General features: G+C 40.7%; 2 protein-coding genes across 2 annotated transcripts in view; one reads left to right on the top strand and one right to left on the bottom strand.

The window, feature by feature from the left end:
- Window positions 1–14,330, bottom strand: part of LOC141013227 (uncharacterized) — a 38,295-nt gene extending 23,965 nt beyond the window's left edge. The window contains exons 1-5 of the mRNA XM_073487262.1: window positions 14,163–14,330; window positions 1,111–1,278; window positions 905–996; window positions 503–624; window positions 208–370 (exon numbers count right to left, since the gene is read on the bottom strand). Coding sequence (XP_073343363.1) covers window positions 208–370; window positions 503–624; window positions 905–996; window positions 1,111–1,278; window positions 14,163–14,241 — 624 coding nt within the window. The 5' untranslated portion in view covers window positions 14,242–14,330. The remainder of the gene's footprint in view (window positions 1–207; window positions 371–502; window positions 625–904; window positions 997–1,110; window positions 1,279–14,162) is intronic.
- A 3,225-nt stretch (window positions 14,331–17,555) lies between these two features.
- On the top strand, window positions 17,556–23,748 carry LOC141003755 (retinol dehydrogenase 8-like). The gene is made up of 6 exons (XM_073475201.1): window positions 17,556–17,661; window positions 21,310–21,471; window positions 21,586–21,765; window positions 22,039–22,132; window positions 23,217–23,400; window positions 23,521–23,748. Exons 1-6 carry the CDS (start codon window positions 17,556–17,558, stop codon window positions 23,746–23,748), a joined length of 954 nt encoding a protein of 317 aa, XP_073331302.1.
- The last annotated feature ends 544 nt before the right edge of the window (window positions 23,749–24,292 follow it).

Here is a 24,292-nt window from a genome sequence, read left to right as displayed (position 1 = left end):
ACACACAAGGAACTTACTGTCTCTTCTCATTCTTTGTAATCTTTGCCAAGTCTTTGGTTTTAATTAAACCCAAATGAGTTGGTATGGAGGTGATGATGTTGGTTCTTCCCTTTAATAAGTGCGATGTGCATGTGAGTTTCACCTCCACTCATTTCATCTGACAGACACACACACAGGCACAGAGAACGCACACACTCATAGTCCTACCTCAAACACGCCTTCGTCCAGCAGTCGTGTTCCAAACACAGTGACCCCATCAGTGCTGATGTGGGGGTCAAAACCTCTGAGCAAGTCCAGGGTGTCCAGTTTGACACAGTCCAGGTACAGAGTCACTGACTGGCCCTCCACACTGTAGGCTACTCTGTGCCACCTGGCAGGAAGCAGAGAAGAAGAAATTCAATTTTTGAGAAAGGTTTTGTGTTTTTAGAATCCAGCAAAATAAGAAAAGGTTATGTGTATTAAACGTGTGTGTATGGGTGTCTGTGTGTGTGAAGTTACCCACTTGCCATCAGCCAGGTTGATCTTCCTGAAGGTGGGGTAAAGTTCTGGAGGTGGCTGACCCTCATGGTCCTCATAGAGGAAGACAGGAGAACGGCCAATCTCCACACCCAGCTGCTGTGTGCCCTGAGAGACACGTAGGACGGAAGGAAAGAGGGATGCTGGGATAAATGGCACTACTCGGGTACTTGTGCGCTCTCACTGAAGACATTTCAACATTAGAATTTTTAACTAGTCTTTCACAAATTTCAGCAACCATTCTGATGAAGCATCTCAGAAGCACTTCCTGTAGGCTCTATGGTTGGAAGGGAGTTAGTTTTTGCTCAAGGTCAGTCTTATATGTTAATATGGTGGTTAAATATTTCAGCACGATGAGTGAAAGTTAGGTTCCAAAATCCTGATGTACCTGTGAGTCGTACAGGGAGAGGAGAAAGACCTGAGAGCTTTTCACAGCTCTGACTGTTGTCATCACTGAGAAATTCATCGGGAAAGGCGAATCTGGAAGGAACACACATATTAGAGCAAAGGCTCTCAATGAAAAAATACATTCATACAGTTACGTTATTATACACTGTATCAAAGAAGCCCACAGATATTTAAATTAAAACATACAAGGGAAGAGTTGCTTGGTGGGCGCGCTCAGCTGAATCTTCTTGTCGATCTTGTAGGAGAGGTCCGTCTCCTCTCGTCCCTCTCTGCTGGTGCACAGTCCTGCCTCCAACGACACGCCCTCCATGTCTTCTGACAGCTCCAGGACCTTCAGGACATCAATAGGATCGGCTGCAAAGAGACAAGAAACAGTATGACTGAGAGGAGGGGTTGGTCTGATGATCAGCTACTCTCCTGCAGTTCATAAGGAGGTTCACCTCACAAGTATCTTAAAGGTTGTTAAAGTTGTTGCCTCATCTAGATTGTCAAAATCAGTCAAAAAGTTAGCCATGAGTTTGGAAATGAATTCTTGCTGGCAGTTCCTAAAGGTAAACTAGTTAGTTAGTAAGACTTTATTGTCCCCAGGGGGATGTTCTTTTTCACAACACTGCACATCAGCTTTGCACACATCATCCCACAGCAATGACAGACGGGAGTACATGAAGTACAGCACAACATAACACAACAACAACAAATCATTTACACACCAAAATATGTAAATATAGGGCCCAGGTTTAATGCATGCACAGAGCACTTCATTCAAGTTATAAGCTTCTAAAAGAAAAAAGCCAAGTTTATTATCCTTCAGACCCCAAAGTGACCTGCACAGGTCTCTCCAGAATCACACTCTGGTGAGCACAGGGATTTGCTCTGCTTCAAGAAGCAAGTGGGAGACATCTGACATGGTCACACTACATCCTCCTTCATTTTCTGCTGCCATTGAGTTTCCTGCTTCCTGTCCTGAAAGAGCCTTAAGGCACGCTTCCTTGGTCAGCCCTCTCACCCCATCCCACTTTTACAAAGCACCTGTGGGAGCTTTAAAACACCACATCAGAAGCAGTGACCGTATGTAAAAACACAGAAAACAAAGAAAACAAGAGAACTGCTTTGACCAGACACACTCATGCATATAAGAAATAAGATGATGCTAATGAGTAAAACTATGTTTGAAATTGCTTCTTAATGATATCGTTGGGCTGAGATAATTTACAGTAGGGAGGGAGGTCCATAATTTTGACTTGGGCACAGACAAAGCTTTTTCACCAACTGACTTTTTGTTTAACTGAGGGATATGACACAGGGAAGATGTCTGGGTGGAACCAAAGTATAGAGAAGAAATGAGGGCTTGGATAAGAATCAGCGGGTCTGTAACCTTTGTAATGACAACTGTCTGGGAGGTGAGAATCACGTTTTGTTTGAATGAAACCGTAAGGGAAAATTACTTGCCAAAGTATCATTTAAACAGTCCACCATCTATATTTAAATTAATTTTGTTATTACAGTTGGATAAGACTTTAGGTGCCTTCTTAAAGACTCTTATACTTTTGTTTAATTCATTTATGTTGTGCTTCATTCATGGCGGGTGCCGCTGTTCAGTTCAGATTGCATGTATTGTTAAGTGTTTGTTACTCAAAATCACAGCAGCAGTGGTGGGATGGTGGAGTCATGAGGGCAAAAAAGACTTGATTAAAACCTGATTGACATTATCTCATATGATGGTCACTTACCACATGAAACAATGCTTTTCTACAGAGAGTTTATTGCTAACTTGAAGCAGACGTACTGCTGCTATGGTTACCTTTAGTTTAACATACTTCGCTCACTAAATCAGAACAGTGTTTGACAAAAACTACATTTGATTGGTACTGTTATACTTGTTTTAAAAGCTGTACCAATCAATTTAATGTACATTAAGGAGGAATCAAACCCTCCTTGGAGTTTTTAAGCCTCTTTTAGTTCAAAAAGCTCTTATCAAGCTCTTTTCCAGCCCAGCAAACAGTCTTTCTCATCAAAAAAGCTCTAATAAACTAAACTAACTAACCACTATGCATTTCCTACGCAGCACCTAACAACAGACAAAGTAATTAACAAGCCGATGAAAGGAAAAAAACAAGGATTTCCTTTTGCAATGGTATAAATACCCACACTGACTATTTTCTCCAAATATACACTGTTTGTTTTTGTGTGATGTTACCGAAGTCCTTATGTTACCTCTGGGACATGTGGGTGATGCCGGCCCTATCATTAAGAAACCTTATAAACAAACTCATGAAATTCTTTATCAGTCAGACCATTTACTCTCTCTCTTGTTTTGTCTCTCTCTCTCTTTCTAGGACACATACTTGTTGCAGAAGCTTGGTGTGGTAATAAAACAATTGCGATCTTGGCACTGTAACAAGAGTCTGCAACACACAACAAAGACCGACACCAGAGGGCAATAAAAAATACATGTGTTCTGACAATGATTCAGCCCGAGAGCGCGCGCGCACACACACACACACACACACATAAAGCAAAAGAGAAGATGCAGCCAGAGTTGTAGGTTAAGCAATAATACTTTGCATATGCACACATTCCTTTGAACGCTGTGGACACAATGGTCACAGAGATCTGTGAGACGGACTAAGCAGAAAAAGATGGGATCTAAAAGACGAGAGGGGGAGAGAAATATGCAACATACTGAACGTGAAACAGGAGAGAAGAGGAAATAATAGATGGTAGGGGAGAGGAGAGGAGAGGAGGGCATGCCTCTACTGGAATGGCTTCTTTTCACACGTATTTCAGGGGCTTACGTAAACCCTCCATCTGCCGTACACCTTTCAACACACACATACACACACGTGCATGTGCATGCTCACAAGAGGTTGGCATAATGTCTAAGTCTGAGTGCCAGATGTATTTGTCGCCCTTTTTTTCGGTTTGTCCGTCTGTTTGTCCATCTGCCTGTCTGCCAGCCTGCCTGCTGGCACTCTGTCCGCTCGTAATTTTCATGTGCAGGGCATCATGTAATTAAGTGATACAGATAATTACCGTCACTGTTTACAGTGATTCTGCGTCGATTGGTCACTGCAGCTTCAGTGTTGATGATCTCATGCACAATTCAAAACATAGTCTGAGTGACCACAAAAATAGAAACACCTGTGCAGTGTAATGCTATACGACAGTTACAACAAAGAGATGTTTGGTGTGTTGATTCAATTCTGTGGCACAGTTTGAGGATGCCTTTTGTGGTTGAGACAAGCTGTTTCCCCCCTGCCTCCAGTGCATATGCCAAGCTAAGCTAATAAACTGCAGTTTCATATTTATTGTACAGACATGTGAGCGGTATCAATCTTCCCATCTTAGGGCCTCCACAGTGTCTGGGCCGTCAGCATCAGCAGTCCTAGTGATTGCAGTGTGTCCTGCACTGTTGCTACTTGTCTGCAGCTGTCAGCCGTTTTTTGTCCAACTGAGCGTGTAGAATTGGAGCCCGGCAGTGAGAAAAGTCACTCTGATTGGCTCTTTAGCTAAGAAAATCATTGCACAAGAAGAGAAACGAAAGAAGAAAAAGGTAAAGCCCCTTCGGCCTGTCACTGCAGTATAAATGATTTCAACAATTTAGCACGATTTCTCCTGATTTTTTGCCTCCGCTTCTTCACTAGTGCCATTTGCAACTTTTTATCAGCCATTTTCTTAATTAGAAGAGTGGTGTCAAAAAACATTGCTTCATCATAACAACGTTTTTTATATTCACAGTCCCTACAGACTACTGCTAACTGGTGGTATGGACATGTATTTCCTCTTAAACAGTTGACTGTCAGCTGTAGTCTTGTCGGTTTGCAGCGACAGTCAACCTTCATCGCTGTTAGTTCTTTGATGTTGGTTTGGTGTGTCTGGGCTCTGTTTCTCAGGTATTTTCCTAAAATGTCAAACTATTACTTATTACAATGCTCCTGTCTGCTTTATTCTCAATATAAGAAATTCATATCAGAAGTATGCACATCAAATGGAGTGTAAATATTTTAACAGATTATTGTACTCTGTGACCTATCCTGAAGCATAATTGCATTAGAGTGTACAGGGGTTTTACTTTTCTAGTCAAATGTTAGCATGACTAGCTGTTAACATGCTTTTCTTAGGCTACAAGGTAGCTCCTGGTGATAACACATGTTAGAGTGATGATTAGATTGAAGGCGACACCTCTCCTGACACTCATAAGCAGTGCGTACAAGAAGAGGGGTTTAAGTTATACATACCAACAAATGATCGGCAGCACTGACATCTGAACGCAGCAGAGGACAAGACGAGACATGGAAACTTTGCTCTTACTCTATCTGCCCTTTAACACAACAGGCAATGTTTCCCTAAACTGTTGATGCCTTAGTATGTACAAGCACAAAACAACATCCACAAGATACACACAGGGAAACAGATCATCTCTCTCTCTCTCTCTCTCTCACACACACACACATACACACACAGGGTACATAGAACGTGCTGTAAACACACCAGTGTGTTCTGGTCTCCATCAGTTGCTGCTGTTAACCTGAGGCTCTAAACTTTGGTGAGAGGGGCACCATGATCAACATGCACACACATGCAGAACTTGTCAAATGTAAGCCTCAACATAAAGCAGAGCGACTGTAGTTTGAAGAGAAAAATCCACAACAAGAAGGAACTATTTAACTACAACATTAAAATAGACAGATAGATAAGATAGATAAGATAGATAGATAGATAGATAGATAGATAGATAGATAGATAGATAGACAGACAGACAGACAGCATTCAGACAGGTTTTAAACAAACTGCCAGGTTAGCCAACAAGGCTGACAATAGAATAATAATTTTATTGTTAGCCACGGCCAAAAACAACAGACCGCATATACTTAAACCGTGTTTACTGGTTATGCTACCGACATATCTTTTAGTTTTATTGCTAGATACACAAGCTGCTCCAAATAACATCCAATGCACCTGGCACTTCCTCAGAGCTCTGACTGGACTTGCTCTGGTAGCTCTGAGTAACTGAAGATACCTCCACCAGACAGAAAAGAGGCACCATTATCAGTATCATTTCCATACATATGCATCTCCTTTTTCCACAAATGTTGAAAGAATTTCAGTTTACAATATTTTTAAAAATAACTAAAATTATAAACAGAATGAGAAAACAATTGCAATGTTCTGTGTTGCAAAAATATCTGAAGTTGGCATGCTAACCAACTTGCCCTGGCTCGTCTTGGTCCAAAGCTCCTGTGCCAGTGATGTAAACACGGACACTTCAGCTAGCTGCACAGCTAACTGAGCTAATGGCAGCTATATACTTCCCAGCAGTTAGCTGTGTGCTCAAGTGATATGCTGCCCCCTACTCTTTCTGGGTATGATTCAATCCTGAGTCTCTCTCTCGATGCAGAAAAGGCTTTATACTACTTTTTCACACATGCATTAGTCTCCCCAACACCTGTAAACACACTTTAATGTGTAATATTTGTATAGTAACCCCTAAAAACCCCTGAAACTATTTTGTTAGACCAGGCTGTATTTTCCTTACAGCTGAACCAATCAGAGGATGAAACATAGCGATGTAAACATGAGGTTGTGTTTGTGCTAAAAGCTAGGCTACTTCTTTGCTATATTTTAAAAGAATGCCTGACACTCCGGGCCAATCAGCTGACCAGGCCACCAGGAATTTTCCCGGTGCTCCAGATGGCCAGTCCAGACCTGTTAGCCAAACTTATTTCGAGGTGGTGAGGTGTAAGTGGAGGTCACTGTCTGTCAGCCAAGATCCATTTCTGCTATATACAGGACACACCAGTGAGTGGGGCAGCGCAACAGACGCACAGGTACGAACAACACACTGATACATACACACACAAACAGACAACTTAAAGGACACCATATTGGATTTTCTGGAAACCAGATGTGTGTCTGTGTTTGTGTGTATGTGTACGTGTGTGTGTGTGTGTGTGTGTGTGTGTGTGTATGAAGACTGGGTAATGTTTTTGTGCACAAGTGTGGTTGTATGTATGTTTGTGATTAGTCTGTCATTAACTCAGTAACGGCAAAGAATGTAATAACATGCCTTTTGCAGAAACAAGAACTAATGTTTAGTCGAGCCTCCTAAACTGCACCAAAACACAGACAGATAGACTGACACACACACACACACACACACACACACACACACACACACCAGGGTTCAAATCCCCCACAGAGGATTTGCCCCAGGAGCACGTTATTACGGTCCTGTACCTCTTTTACCTCTTTCTCCTTTAGCTGTTTTTCTCAAACGTCTCTGACACGGCTCTCCTCAGAGACACAAACAAGAGAAAGATAAAAAGAGGGAGATGAAAACCAGAGAGGAGAAGAGACGAGAGGGAGAACGAGTGCAGAGGGTAGAATAGGATGGAAGTGACCATATGTTTTCTTTCCTCCCAGTTCAGCTGGCTCTGATCAAAGACACACACTGGATAGGCTCTCCTGCTGTCTGATACACACATACTCTAGTCTGTGCATACCGTACACACACACACACACACACACACACACACACACACACACACACACACACACACACACACACACACACACACACACACACACACACACACACACACATGCATCTACTTAGGTGAGACCTTAACATCAGTGATGGAGCAAGGGAATAATACGTGAGCAGACAGACAGACCTAAGAATCTGTGGCACTTTTGTCAAAAAGAAACATCATTATGACATCTCATTCAAAATCTTCTCTCCTCTTGATCCGACTGAACAACGAAGGGTTTCACATATTCATTCCAACAAAATCATTGTTCCTCTCAAGCACAGATCAAAGACTACATCAATATTTGTCAGTCACAGGGCTTCTCCGACAGCTACACGTTGCTTTTTGTGGCTCTGTGCTCTGTTATTGTTGGGTGTTGCATCATTCAGGGACTTTGATTTCAGAGAACAAAGAATGACCTTATTTCAGACATAAGACACATTTATGGCACACAGACCAGCTCTGCTAGAATGCAAAGTGTATGATAAATTTTAGGTTTTAGGCTACTGGTGGCAACTGTGCACCAGTAGACCTGAAGACAGTTCAAGTTAAGGTATCACCGAAGTTATTTCCTTTTTTTCCTGTGCAAAGCGTGTCTCTACCAAATTTCATGGCAATCTGTTCATTAGTTGAGTAGTTAATTCATTTCATTTAAAGATACAAATATCAACCTCATGGTGCCACGAGATAAAAAATCAGGTGACAAAAGTCATTAGGCTTCATACTCTCTGGACCATTAATGCCTGTGCCAAAATGTCATGTCAATACATCAAGAGATTATAGGGGTAATTCTGTCAAACACACTGACTAATAGAGGGCCATTTTACCCTTCAAAAAATGGCTAATGAAGACCTACGAATGTGGGTATTTTCATGTTACAGAAGTGTAACTGTTGTAAAAATTGTACTCAACAACTTATTTCTCATAAAAATCAATAGATATCAACAAGGTGGTTTCATTGCTTTAAAGAGCTAAGTCAGGAAGTTGTTTGTGTTCATGGGTTATACTGCTTTTTCCATCAAAACACATGAAACACTGAACTAAAACATTGTAGTCACTGAATCATAACACAACCATGGCAAACATCCAATTACAGTCATGTCTGCATACTTTTACAGCCCCAATCTTTTGTCTTCATTGCATCAGTTTGACAATTCTGTTCCGAATGTCTGTTCTGAGATGCGCCTTCAGGAACTGGTCTAATGGACCAGAAAACCTAATTTTAACAACTCGGCTCAAGTTTTCTATTACAAGAACCATTGCAAAAACTTTTCCAAAACTATCATTAGTGCAGGCAACTCCACACATGTTGTTTTGTTTAGTTGAGAGGGATGTCTTATCCCCCCTCTGCTCCAGTACAATCTGACAATAGATCAGACACAAACAGCAGATGGCTGTTGTTTTCTTTCACCTGCATTTTGTTCTTTGGTAATCATACAAGGACACACACAGATACAGTCTCTCTGTCTCTCAGGATGCTCCTGGACACACAGGGGTGCCTGAACGGACACAATGATACATGAATTAATTATGTAGAGAGAACAATTCATTCAATTATTGAGTTATATCCAATTTTGGACTTCTTAAGTTTTCATGTCTTTGTTTGTCAAGTCTCTTGACAGAATCTCCATCTCAGATTCTGCCCTCATTGTGTCCTTGAAGTTATTTAAGTATCCAACATATCTTGGAAGCGATTTAATAGAAACAGGCTGCAGCTTGGCAGCTTGGCTGTAGCTCTGGTGAATATAGCTAGTTGTAAAACTATATGAGGACCAACAGCTCCGAAAACAAAAGCACAATAAACACCGTAATTCACAAACATTAATCTTTAAGTAAGTAGGGGTAAAGACCTTGACCACCACCTCCACCAAAACGTGGGTTATATACCTGCTAGTGGTGCCTCCATCTTGGTTGTCCGTTTCAAGCAACTCAAGTTTCTCTGACTAAGTTCTTCAGAGTTTTTAACATCAGCAAAAGAATTAAAAGCTGAGCTAGACACCAGATATATCTGATAGTGTCTGTAAGCCGGAAGCTGCTGAGGAATCATGTTCATGTTATTTGCCCAAGCAACTCCTACTGGTTGGTCAGAGCACCTGTATGGAAACATGATTAGTCGACTAGCTGATTAAACGTTGCTTCCCTCATTAGTCAGCACCACATATACAAGTTGGTTGAACGTATTAGTATTAATTGTTAATGTTATTATTATTAATGTGCACATTTATATTACATATTAATATAAAGTGCACTGAAACGTCGTGTCATCCTTGTTGTACGTTGTTATATAAAAAACACATACCTGTTATAACAGTTGCATCTCAGATGTTAGAGACGTGATACTTTTGATAAAATGTTTAAGCTTCTGAGTGTTTCGTTACTTTTAGACTAGTCCACTGGTCTAAGTTTAAACTTTCTTTTAAACATGTGGGAAAACAGTTATTAGGAACCCCAAAACTTGTGAACCTCTGCACACATCATGGCCTTGTGGTGAAGCTTTTTGTTAGTATTTTGAATACTAGCGTTCATCTCACTCTCCAAACAATCACACTGTCAACTCATGAAAGAGACAAGTTATTTCATCATGAACGGACGGTTGTTTTCTCTTTGGTCTTCCACACCGCTCTCCTAGCAGCAGCATTGATTCTGCTCAGCCCTTACTGAAGTGAAGCACTTCCACGAGTCTGGACTTGGACTTGAGTCTGGACAAAAGACGCTTTGAAATCCTACATGAGTGGCCAGAGCATCTGGACCGAGACGCATTTGTAGAAATCTGATTTGAATCGCATCTCAAACCACCTCCAAATGTGGGTTTGCAAAAATCGTATTTCATGTGGTTTTTTTGCTGTCTAGACTGGAAGTCTGAACATAATCTGAGTGACAAAGGATGAAAGCAAAAGTCCAAATTGGGGATAAAAAGGCCAAAAATGTTGAAACAAGACTTCAGCATCTTGATTTAGCTATGTTAACAAGCTACTGTAATATATTCACTATCTTAGCTTAGCATGTTAGCACGGTAACATTTACTCATTGGCATAAAAAAATAAAATACAGCGAATAAGTTATTACAACTCTCAAATCTTTAAGAGGACCTGAAGCTGCTAGCGTTGCTAAATATGGATGATTTCCACACTGAGTCACATGTGGTAGAAAACTACTACTGTTGTGCTTCTGGCCATATCCCAATCTGTGATGTCACAGCAGGTGTTTCCCATCATCTGTCTGATCAAAGACACCTGGTTTTATGTTATTGAAAGGGGTGAGGGGTGGGGTGAGGTGGCAACAGATTTTTTTTTTACCTTTAATGTTCTGCTAAGGTTAAAATGGAAAGCTTTGCTGTAGAGGCCCGACAAAAAAAAATATAAGCAACACACATTGGAGGCTAAATTTCTCATGAAACTGCATGCTGATTCTATTTTTAATTATTTTCCTGCATTAACACAGCTCAGAATATAGCAGGAAGGCTTTCAACTAAAGAAATGTGGATTCAGCTTCATTACCTTGGTAACCAGGTGATTTTCAGACTTGAGACTTGAGTATTGAATACCTTGAATATCTCAAAAGCAATAAATAGCGAGGGTCAGGCTTACAGCTACCTGAACACATACGTTACGTGCTGACAGTGAGCCAGGTAAGACACTGAAACACCTTAGGCGAGACTATGACATGCTTGACCGTAACTTGGCCACATTGCTCAGGTAACTATGATCATAATTCAAACCCAACTTGCTGACAGCCAGGTGTGTGACCCTATTTGACAGCAGGCCAAAAATTAGTAACGTATGTAACTGTAGACAGTTTCATAATGTGTGTTATGAAACAGTTTGCAGCTGAAGAGGACCGTGAGAACAAAACAGAAGCAAATGTTTTACTGTGTGTATGCATGTGGGAGTGTGTGCATACGTTTGTTTTTCTGTCTGTGTGTTTCTCTCTACAAGGAGGGTTATTTACAAATAAAATCTGATTTACAAGGACGCCGTCACTGACCGCCAGGTGCAACAGGGTTCACAGCCTGACCCTATTTTCCCAGATGACCCTAAAGGTCCAGAGTTCACATTAGTCACTTCAGTAATGACCTTCACAGACAGTGAGGTTTGAGTCAGAATGTCTGAGTGTTATAACATGATAAATGTGGATAATAATACTGAAACAGTCTAAAAACGTCTGTTTTGACTTTGTGTTCATTCTTCTAAGTCTTTGTTTCTTAATATATCCCTGAAACATGATCAAATAACCTATAAAACGCACCTGGCAGGCAAGTTTTCTTTTAATCCTCAACACAAAGCCAGGTAGTTAATAATGATTTAAAAGCTATTGGGACATAACATAAATACTTTTTGGCTTTCTCAGCATCTTCTCAGACAGAGCAGGTGGAGGCAACATGGTGGAGTCTCTGCCAAGTCACCTGCACGCTGACTCTTTCACTGTGAATTACTGAGGCTGTCCTGCATAAAGCTGGTGGATGCTGACTTGCAAATAAAACAGCCATTAAATGAAGAAAACAACAGATTTAATGAAGGTGAAGGATATGAGGGATGTGTGGCTCAGCCTTGAGTTTTTAAAGAGTTTTTCTTGGTTTTTCTGAGTGCTTGAAATGACTTGAGAACTGTTGATGTGGTGGGCTTGTAAAGCTGATGAGGAAATCGTATGTGACTGATTAAACAACCTCACCTCAAGCGCCATTTATTAACTTTCAATCATATCACATTATCTTTATCAGCTGATGTTATCAGTGTTGTTTCCAAGGTCAAGAATCAACTTTTAAAGGAAAAGTTTGACATTTTGGGAAATACTCTTAGTGACGCTGAGAGTTGCCTAGCAACCTCATGGTGACAACGTGATTCCAGGAAGTTACTGCATTTGACCGAGACACCACAACTTTAAACAAACAAGACGTACAATGTGATTTTGTGATGTTTAGAGGTGTTGGTAGGCTGATTTTGTTACAGTTGGACAGAACCAGGCTGTTTGCCCATTTCGAGTCTTTGTGCCAAGCTCAGTTAACCGATTGCTGGCTCCATTGGAACTGATAATCCCTTCTAACTCTCAGCTTCTGTTTGACTTGACATGGACGAGAAATCCTTAAAGTGCTCAGAAAAAATGCAAATTAAAGCATCTACAATTCCAGGACAACTGGCAACTTAATCTTCTGTTGAAGATCAAAAAAGCTTGAGAACATCTTCGAAATGAGCCATGAGGTGAGACTGTTTTGTCAACCACTGTTTTCAAGGTCAAGTATGAACTTTAAAGTTCAGCAATACGTGTGATGTTTGGCGAAAAATAAAGGCTCAACTTGAAAAACTTTGCTCATCTGATCTGCCTTGTTGCTTAAAGGGTAACTCCACCAATTTTACACATTAAAGTGTGTTTGCAGGTCTTGGGGAGTACAACTGCGTATGTCAATAAAGTGGTATAATCTGATAAATTGCCTTAAATGATGTCACTCCGTGGCTAAGTTGCATTGTGGGTAATGTAGGCAACAGGAAGCACAGTGCAATATCTCTGGTTCTACCGTATCGATTTTTATCATTCGTTTTCAAACTGTCCATAATGAGTCCAACAGTGTTATTGGAGTGCAATGCTGGACCAGTGGACTGCTTTTCAAAACCTGGTGCCTACATTACCCACAATGCAATTTAACCACTGAGTTAGCTAATTTCTCAGATTACCTGCAGCTTCCTCTGGAGTCACACAAGGTGTTATACTACTTTTTTCACATGTGCAGTAGTGCTCCACAAGACCTGTGGGCAGACTTTAATGTGTAAAATTGGTGGAATTACCCTTGAAGGTCCAAGTTAAACAGGTTAAAGCAGGTACAACCGACAAAATGTCAGGTTCTTAGTGTTTCATCATGGTTCCTCCGAGGTTTGTTACCTCATAAGGGAGTACTTACTGTAGTTTTTATGGTCTCATTTTCTGAAATTGGAGGATAAAACATCATAGACCTCCATAAAACACGTTGATGCCACTTGCACTTGACCTGATAGACATCAGTGACCCCAGGCCCTAAACCACCCTCCTCGCGTGTTTCCAGTGCAGCTCCAGGGGCTGCTATACGTATCCAAGCGTTCCCAGTAAAGTTCAGCACAGCTCACTTTAATTTGCCTCAGTCTGTTCCCCATTACCCAGCTGTACAGCTTAAATATCCTGTATGCTGCTGTACGAGATAACAGACTGATGCAGCAGGTATGGAAGAACAAGTCTAGACATATAGACCTTTCAACTGTCTAGCAAATGTGCAGTGGGCTCAAGGAGCCCAGAACAAGTTCAGTTCAATAAGCTTTAAACCTGCACGACCTGACATGACAAAGACACCTGTCAAAGTGGAGACCCGAGCCTATTTTTCTGGAAGTTAAGTGGAAAATGACTAGGAGCCGTTTTTCAGATGGAGGTGGAGGTGTTTTTAGAAACTGAGTCATCTCTGACGAATCAAGTTCACATCACCAAACCAAAAAAACTCTAGATGCACAAACAGTGAGTGTGTTTACTGGACAGGATTAAGATGATGTTAGAAGATGAATTAAGGATGACTTTTAAACTTGGCTCAGGAGGGCCTGAGGGGCAGGTGGTGGCAGTGATGTGACAGTCAGAGGAGGGGAGAGAGAGAGAGAGAGAGAGGGAAGAACAGAGGAAGCACTGACTAATTAATTTACAATTACAATTATGTGAAGGAAGACGAACAAATAAAAAGTCCTGTATATTTCAGCCTACCTGCCCTTGAGGTGTAAAACACCGTGACGAGCAGCAACAGCAGCCACGTCTCGCGCACTGAGCTCCATCGATCCATCATATTGCATTTGAAGCTATCGATAACGGCGGCAAATTGCTCCCTCGTGGCTCCCTCTGGACACCTGCAGTCACACGAGCCTCGGCCCTGCACTCGAGAGCTCTAGGAAACTGCCCGTGCGTCCGTCTCAGCTCGCGCTCCAACAGCTGGCAATTAAGAGCGCGCGTGCGTAAAGGCTGATTTAATTGGTGATCAATGACATTGAGCAGCCCGTACACGCTCCTGCTCTCACTGCTTCCTCCTGGGTGGACGGATGAAGAAGGAAGACCAGCGGACAAAACAAATCTATCAAAAGGTCTTTCCTCCTTCACCCGCAGAGAACTTTCCTCACTTTCTCTTCCCTCCTCCTCCTCCTCCTCCTCACCCCCCTCTCTCCTCCGGGGTGACCCCTCCCTCCCCGGAGACTCCTGGCTGAGGCTCGTGGGGGCTGCACAGGAACATAATTACCGCGCGTGTCACTAATAGCATCATTATTTAAGTGAGTGATTTAAGGGACTGTGTGGTGTCTATCTGCACGCACGCACCGGTACTTACACATTATAACACTGTAAGGCACATACGCACGAGCACATGTGCAATACATTTTATTGTTTGAATGTAAGCCTGCCAGCAAAGTTTCTCTCTATAGGACCTGATACAAAACACCCAACATGAACAATGAAAGCTTGTGCCACATGTGATTTTCTGCTCTCTCTCTCTCCACACACACACACACACACACACACACACACACACACACACACACACACAAAGCATGCTAGGACAGGACAACGGTGCTGCCCAACTAATAAAAATATGCTGCTGCAGATTCCAAATTCCAGTGCCTGTCTGTCTTTGCCCACACACTCTTCAAACACACACACACACACACACACACACACACACACAGATAGATAGCCTATGCCATATTCTTCCTATAGTCCCAATAAACTAAATACTCTTCCTGCCATCTACTTCAAGGGATTATCATTCTTTATCGTTAATGTGGAAAACTCACGAGAAAGCCACGGCTCACTGGGAGGCTTCAGAGACTTTTTAGGGGTTTTTGGGATGTTTATAGGGCTGACAAGAACTCAGGAGCTCAGTACATGCACACACATGCATACATGCACATGAATACCTATATGAGCCTCAGGTCTCTCCTGTCCTGCTATAGCTTCCATTTACATCAGTCTTTATTGTCTACAAAGAGATGTGTAGTCGCTATTTTCTTTTCTTTAGTTCACTGATATATGACCGAGACTTAAAAGGATAGTTTTAAGAGCAATTATACAATTTTGTATAATCAAATCACATCCAAATGTGTTTATATAGTACAGTAACATATTATATACATTAAAATATATCATCAAAATGCATTTAATTAGAGCTAATAAAGATGTAAGAATGAAATCTGTTTTCATCTAAATAAATCTATGGAAATAAACACAGGAAGACAAAACTAGGTACGTTTAAAATGACAAAACATTAAGATAAGATAAAAGATAAGATATGATAAGATAAGAGATAAGATAGAACAAAATCATCAATCATCAATAATCATCAGGCTACTATGAAATGTGCACATAGATGAGAAAGTTAGATTAAAAGTGTAGGTTTTTAACGGTGTAGTTACATGTGAGTCTTAGGAAGGAATAATTGTTCTTCTTGTTGCCATTTGGTGCCATCTTGCAGCAGCATTTGTAAAAACTGCCATAGCTTGTCTTTGTGAAGGTGACAGCAAAGTATAAATGCTTTCAAGCCTGTAACTAATGAACTTATGATGCACAAAGTTTTTTGGGTTTTTGTGAACGTACTGCACGGAGAGAAACAAACATATGGCATATTCTACGTCTGGTTAAATGTAGATGATATGTTTTAGGATAAAGACACTGTAAATGAAGTGTACAATAATCACTAGATGTTTGTGTTTTGGAAACAGTGCTGTTTTGGCAACTGAAGTAAATTGCATTCAGACACACGTACATACTGACTGTTTTTGAAGGAAAAAATAGATTCCAGGCATATTTCCAAATGCCCTACCCCCAGCTTCAAGAAGGTTGCTTTAAACATATGACTCCCAGCTACAGTATGTATGTGTGTGTGTGTGTGAGAGAGAGAGAGAGAGAGAGAGAGACAGAGAGAGAGAGACAGAGAGAGAGAGAGGAAGAGTGATTTTGTACTTCTGTGTAGAAGTACCCATATTGCAATATATCGTATCGGTCCTCTTGCGATGTGTGTAACGATGCACTGGAGCCAAATGCTGATATTTTTATTTAAACATGGAGGCTCTAAACTGATTCCATTGACAATTTGACTTACCTGAGTCACCACGTCATGACCCTGTGGTGTAACCTTCTGTAAACTTAATTTACACAGATTAAAAAGAATTTAGTGAGTAATAGTTGTATCCTTTTAACTGTTCTGCTCTCTGGCATATCATCCTTCTGCCAGTTTTATGGGTATTTTGTATGTTGGAATGATGGCACACACGTGTGTGTGTATGCACTTTTTTCTATATTGTTTCCAGCCCGTTTTCACTCCCAACACATCAAAATACAGCTGCCTGGTCAGTGGCGCCACGCTACGGCTGTATTCAGACCACACTAAATGCCCCAGGGTGGTGTGGCGATGTGGGAGGGTCACTTCATGGCCGTGTGTGTGACGTGTTGTGAACCCCCGCCGATTAGTTTGCCTGAAGGAAAAGATGCTGTGTTCAATATGCCAAATAGCCTGTCCCACTACTAACCCGTTCTACTCTGCTGCTGATCTGCGATCATGCCTGTGCCAGCTCAGCAGGTAGTATTCATATTCTGTTCCTTTATGTGTGTGTGTAGGTATTCTGTTAATATTGTGTAATAATAGTTAAGTATAAAATAAAGCATAACAAAAAACATCCACAGGCATCATCACGAATACAGTAGCCAGATTTTGTTGGTTTTGAAGAAGCAACTGCATTAAGGAGTGCAGTGATTTACAGAGTAATCATATTGACCACTGGGTGGCGCCAACTCTCTTCGCAAAGCAGAAGCTTACATTTGCAGACCAATATTCAACTTCAAATTGGTCCTGACAGTCAGGAGATCCACAAGTTTAATATAATGCTGAATTTACCTCATGGATTTAAAACAATAAGAAACAACCATGGGACCAAGTGGGACAACTGACTATGAACCAGTTAGATAATCTCAGCTCTGCACTCAGTCCATGTGACTCTCTCTCTTTCTCTCTTATCCTCTTACACTGTGGCTCTCACCTCAAATCACCACTCATCCTACAGAGCTGCTTGTCTGCTGGTGTCTAAGAGTGACAGCAGAGCAGAGAGGCAGCAGGGCATCATGGCGAGTCCCGGACAGAAAGTGGTGCTGATCACCGGCTGCTCCTCTGGTATTGGTCTGAGGATGGCTGTGATGCTGGCCAACGATGAACAGAAGCGCTATCACGGTAGGTCCACTGTGGATGTATGTGTGTGCGAGAGGGAATGTATAATTAAGAATACTGCTAAATGCCAAAGGATATAGACAAGGAAAATAGCTTAATAATAATAAATACACTGTATTTATGTATGGTATATTTTACATTATGTACCCTTCATAAACTTCCTGTCAATATCACTCCTTTACTTCTTCTGCACTGTTTACACATAAGATGCTTACATCATGACTGATGTATGCATAAGACTATTACTAGTCCACATGATTATGTAGATTAAAGCCACTGTCTCTGTTTCTGTGGGTTTGAATACACAACAGATGGGTGATTTCCATCGCACTTAGACAGCTTTTGCAGTGGTTTAAATATAAAAGCCAAATTACAGCTAAATCTGAACCAGATGAAACGAGGATCCAATTCAGGCACAGACATAACAACTAAGAATCAATAACACAACTGTCTGATTAAAATTCTGATGAATGGAGACCATGACGCAAATTCAAGGCTGTGTGCTTTTTTTTTTTAGCTTTCAAGGCTTTTAATTAAGACAAAAATAGATCCTGGACATCCAACTAAGATCCAATCAGAGACGCCCAATATGTGCCATTTTGTCATCGGAAATGGTTACATCCACATACATTATGATCAAGGAAAGTTTGCTATATATTTCTTTAGACATTTCAGTGCACCCACAAAGTAAGAACCTAAGATTGTCTAAATGCTGCATCACTTCTCCCAGTCTCTCACACTAGGAGGTGATGGATTTTTCTAGTTTAAGAGAATTTGCCTAGAGGCTAATAGAGTGACAAAAGTTGTTCACTACTTTAGTCAATTGGTGAGGTTGTGTTGCTTGTGCAAAAACATTTGGAAAACAGATCACCGATACCTAGACAGAAGGCAGCTTACACCAGTCATAAATAGACTCATCACTGAAACACAACTTTGCCAAGTTTAACCACAGAGAAATGAAGTCAAGCAGAATCAGAACATGCCTTATCCAAACTGAGGCTTTGTGTTCGCCTCAATAGGGATCGTGCAACTACTCATCTGTTGCAACCAACTACACATTCTCCTCCCAAGCAGATTTAACGTCCACACAGTCTATATTTAACATAAACTACACTGTTTTACGTACATTGTCCTACATTAAAGGTGCAAAAAGTGATTCTGGAGAAAGATAGTTGATTATTATGTCTGGCCAGCCACCAATCCAAGTCAGGAAGTCTCTAATTTTACAACTTGTAAGTAAATAATAAAGTTGGTTGCAAAAGGGTCAGAAGCCCTATCAAGTGAATGTGGATTCATTTGTTGTCATATTGAGATCTTTTCTTTTACCTTTTTCACCTTTTTTCATCATTTTTTTTTCTACTTGCTTGTGGTTCACTTTAAGGATCATATCAGTGTTTTTTTTTTCATGTGTAAGCCCGATAATAGAAACTAAAATCATGTGTTGGAAATTTTAATGTTTTCCATCTGCTGTTCCAGGTGTCCATTGGTTTCTATTCCATTTTCATGTTGCGTTATAGTCAGTTACATTTTCGTTTTGTGCTACAGCAGTGCACTTTTTTTCAATCTACACTGCATTAACAAGCAATTATAATACAAAATTGATTTAAAAAAAAAAAAAAGAAAAAGCATGCAGACTTACAAAGTTTCTCCTAATGAAATTAACAGGAAACAATACTTTCCTTTTTTATCCAAGAAGCTCAAATGTTATATTCAGTTTTTAGATTAAGGACAAGCCTCAAGCTCAAGCTCACACTTATGTCTCTGATCCTAACTTAACCTTTAGTCACTCTTACATGTGCGCACATGTAACACCAGACAATGACTAAAGCCTGACTACAGCCATACTTAGGCTAATTATTGCCTGGCTCACTGAGCTCCATTGTGGGTGACAGGCTGGTGAGGGCTATTCCTGGAAGAGGCAGGTGGTGTGAGCTCCACAGAAAGACGCTAATACTAATACTGGCTGCTGTAACACGACTGTTTTAAGGACAGAGCAGCTATATTTGGGCTGCTTAAGTTATTTTTATTAGGATGAGTATCTTTAGCACGGGCTTCTCCATTGTTGTTATTTTAGCTAGTTATGCAGAGAGTGAATTCAGGAAAAAACAGGTTGAGTCAGGAAAGGGATGACTGTGTCCTTTGTGTGTGTGTGTGTACCCTCCATTCTCACCTATCATCCCCTCTGTCTTTGACAATATTTTTGTTGCATCTCCCTCCCAGCTTTTCATGACCTTTACTCCTTTCTTTCGGTTTGCTCCTATGACAGGAAATGTACATAAAGAGAGGATCAGTCAGGATGGAAATTCTCTCCTAAAACTCATATACTGTATATATGAATGCACAGAAGTCTACTCAACATTAACGCTGCACCAACAATTATTTTCATTTTTAATCAAGCTGCCAATTATTTTCATGATTAATGGAGCCTGGAGAAGTCTTCAAATTGCTTCTTTTGTCCAACTAACAGTCTAAAACCCTCAGATTATTAATTTACTGTCATAAACGACAACGAAAAGCACCAAATCCTTATGTTTAAGAAGCTGGTAATGTTTGAATCCTTTGTTTGAAAAATGACTGAATATAAATGGCAATTCAGTTTCTTTTGATCGACTAGTTGATTACTTGACTAATCGTTGGAGCACTACTGAACAAAACATGTTGTTTGTGTTTATGTGTGTATCTTGTGTGCGACTATATACAGCCTAAGCCAATGAACTCTGTCTGACTCGGGGGTAGGAATAATGTCTTTTGTAACCTAATTTGCCTGGGCAGGTTGCCTAATCAGGCATGCCTATTTAGAGCAGCAGCCTGAAGGGGTAGTGCTGGAGCTGCAGGTAGGCAGGGAGTGTTACATCCATTCACAAACTCACACTTGGAAGCTGCCCATGGAAATGAAAAGAGCATAATTATACACAGGGCTATTGGCCAACAGAATGCTGAAAAGAGTCATGCCTGCACACAGGTCAAAAAAGCCATGAGGATTATCCAACTGGGATGTAAAGACTTCCAGTTTGAAGTCAGTGTGGAAGTGCTGCTCTTTTACTGAAGATGCAAATGGAAAAAACAGAAATTGTGGAGTTAGTAATTAGCAACACTTACAAAGTACAGCTGAGGCTGATAGGGATGTCATTATTTTTGCAGCTGAGAAAGTCGCAACCGACTTGAACCGAACTTGACAGGTGTTCTGTTTTTCACGTCCAAGCCCAACTTGAGCCTGATGCAGCTGAAGCGCTGACTTTGTTTTACCCTGTCACAAAGTTGTTATCATGGTTATAGCTTGCCTGTTTACCCTGATTACTGGCATGACAAAACAGAAGTTTTAACTGTGGGCCAATGGCTAAGGCTTGTGGAATATGTTGTTAAATTGTCCCAAACTAATCTTATTTTAGTAAAATATAAAGAGATCTTCAGATATTACTAGCCAGTATAGTTGATACCCATCTACATGCTGTTTTATGTGTATATGTCCGTGTTAGGCCAATATCAGCCAACGGATGTATCTGTCAGACTCTACTGATTAGTACAGCAAGGCATTTTTTTTATCTGTGTCTATGTCTAACAGTTTGTTGCCAGAAACATCTCAATAAAAGTCAATCTCCTGTTACTCTTCTCAATTCTTTCTGTTTTTCTTTCTTTTCCACCTGTTCACAGTCATAGCAACGATGCGTGATCTGAAACGTAAAGATAAGCTGGTGGAAGCGGCCGGGGATGCTTATGGGAAAACACTTTCTCTGGCTGTACTGGACGTCTGCAGCGATGACTCCGTTAAACAGTGCATTAACGGCATCAAAGATCGACACGTGGATGTCCTCAGTGAGTGGGAATCCTCATTGCCTTGGACAATGCATTGCTACACAGTCCCAAAGTGATATTGATTCCAAAACTTCTTCCTTGTCTTCTTTGTTTCCTTTTTACTCTGCTGTGTAGTCAATAATGCAGGTATTGGCCTTGTTGGTCCACTGGAGAGTATTCCCATCGAAGAGATGAAGAAAGTGTTTGAGACCAATTTCTTTGGGGTGATCCGCATGATCAAGGAGGTGATGCCTGATATGAAGAAAAGGAAAGGAGGACACATCATCGTTGTCAGCAGTGTGATGGGGCTGCAAGGTTAGCAGACAGATGTTTGACTGGATGAGTGAAGGGAGAGGAGGCTGGGTTGGGTGTTGAATGGTACAGGGATAAATGACAGGTTTGTCAGCTTCAGCCTGATGTATGGTTGGGTTGATGATGGACGAATGGAGGAGTGGGTGGATAACTGAAGAAAGAGTCATGGAGTTTAAGTGCTACTGTATGTCTTTACAAACAGGGATTTGTCTACAAACACTGAAAAAGTAGAACTGATCTATTAAAATGTTAATGCTCTTTACTGTGTTTCTATAGGTGTGGTGTTTAATGATGTGTATGCAGCTTCCAAGTTTGCTATGGAGGGCTTCTGTGAGAGTTTGGCTGTGCAGCTGTTGAAGTTTAATGTCACGTGAGTGTCATCAATGCCAATTCTGTCATTACTAACAAACCAATAACGTGAGATACAAAGGGCAATGCTTCAAATGATGATTAGTTTAAGTACTGATACATTGATTGTTTAGAATGCTGAACTTGACTATTTTTTCTGAATAACAGTTAAATGAGTTAAAAGAGTTTTCTGCTGTGCTAGCAGCTCTGGTTGCACATAGCCACATCAATCTGAGCTAAATGCAAATGTGAAAACATTGAAAATTGTATATCTTGTTAACCATCTTAGTTGAGCATGTTGGCATTGCTAACATTTGCAAATTAGCACTAGACACTGAGGCTCTTCAAACAAGAAAGTAATCCATGGCACTCCAGATAAAAGACAATTTTAAAAATGAGGAAGGAAATACTCAAAGCCTTTACAGTAGCCAAATCATTAAAAAAGGGAACATAATTCTACCAGTGTAGGTCTTCAGCGCTTAAAAAAAAGCTGTGAGAGTGTGGCCTCATTGACGAGGACCTACAGTGGTTAAAACATGCTGGCTTTTTAAACAATTTAGCCACCATAATAAAGACTTTAATATTTACTTCCTGGTTTGTTAGATTTTCTAATATAATATTCAAAGTACCTGGCTTTCTTTTGTTTTTAATCATTTTCCAAGAGCACTCAACACACTTTTTGTCTGTGTTGGTTAGGTAATTTAAAGCAACAAAATGTTCCTTTTCACCGAAAAACTAGAAAAATCACAATAATGTGACATTTTTTGGGTCTGTACCAAACAAACATGTCTTCTTACATCTGAAGAACAAGATTTGTATGTCAGGGCAACTCTGCATCACTACAGTACTTAATTATAATGCTGTTTTGTTTTGCAGTTTCTGCGATTTGGATATTACAATTTTAATAATATTTCGGTTGACTGTGCAGCCCTAGTCCAGTTGTTTTAATTTAGGAAGACTAGGGTTATTAAATTATTTAGATGGCATTGTTGATTGATATTCTGTTGTGCTATTAATAAGTTAATGATTTCACCTCCATCTAACCACGCTCTGTTGTTGAGTTCCAGTCTTCTTATGTCCCCCCTTTGCTTTGTCTCTCTCCTCAGATTGTCACTGATTGAGCCGGGCCCGGTGCACACAGAATTTGAGGCAAAGATGATTCAGGATGTGAAGCAGAAGGAGTATCCTGGAACTGATCCTGATACGGTGCATTACTTCAAAAATGTCTACCTTCCTTCTTCTGTTGACATCTTTGAGACGCTGGGACAAACGCCTGATGACATCGCCAGAGTAAGTTCACAAGCAGTCTGTGACTCTGGCTCACCATCTCTTATCCGTCTGTCTGCAGTAGCCTGATTGCAAATCTTGTGTCTTTGTCTTTTGTCCATCCTCTCCTCTAATTCTCTGCAGTGTACCAAGAAAGTGATTGAAGCCAGTAGCCCGCGTTTCCGTAATCTGACCAACCCATTGTACACTCCCATCGTAGCACTGAAATACGCTGATGAAACTGGAGGCCTGTCTGTCCACGCCTTCTACCACATGCTCTTTAACCTCGGTCCTCTAATGCACGTCAGCATGACTGCCATGAAGTATCTCACCTGTGGATGTCTGAGGAGCAGGACAGTTTCACCAAACTAGAAACTCGTGCAGCAACATGTAGACAAATATGAACAGACCATAATCTTGGCCCAGATTGTCAGAGGGAAAAACAAATACAGACATACAAATTAATGGTGTCAAAGAGTTCAGAAAGTTTTGTGACCTGCCATATTGTATTGTAAAAAACAGTCCTATTTTCTCTTCTTTGTATAGACCTTGTAGCTTATGAATGTACAGATACCAGTTCAAATACTACATATTCTATCATTTGTTAGCCTACACAGAGTGCCAAATGAGTAGAGTTTGCAAGTATGTCCTGTAGCCGGATTTCATCATTCTATCCCCATCAGCCCCACACAATGTCACATTTCATGTTGTTTTAAGAAGAAGACCTAGGGTAAAGATAGTCCTACACATTGTTTATTTGTAGCCCATGTTTTTGCATCTATGTACATATTTTTCAGATTCTGTCTGTGTATTGGAGCAAGTATTTTGGCATTAAAATGTGTCATTTATAACTTGTTGTTTTAGTGCTTCCTGTTATATTATAACATATTATTGGCCTATATCAGTATTGGCCTAT

Source organism: Pagrus major, chromosome 1, assembly GCF_040436345.1.
Source record: "Pagrus major chromosome 1, Pma_NU_1.0".
NCBI classification, from domain to species: Eukaryota; Metazoa; Chordata; class Actinopteri; order Spariformes; family Sparidae; genus Pagrus; species Pagrus major.
Note: the sequence above shows the minus strand (reverse complement) of the source record. Positions and strands in the feature narration are given on the sequence as shown.

Bases quoted from the DNA above. Each gene is read 5' to 3' on its own strand.
- LOC141003755 (XM_073475201.1), top strand. From the start codon at position 17,556: ATGGCGAGTCCCGGACAGAAAGTGGTGCTGATCACCGGCTGCTCCTCT. The intron at 17,662-21,309 runs GTAGGTCCACTG...ACCTGTTCACAG, and splicing joins TGAACAGAAGCGCTATCACG to TCATAGCAACGATGCGTGAT. The intron at 21,472-21,585 runs GTGAGTGGGAAT...TCTGCTGTGTAG, and splicing joins TCGACACGTGGATGTCCTCA to TCAATAATGCAGGTATTGGC.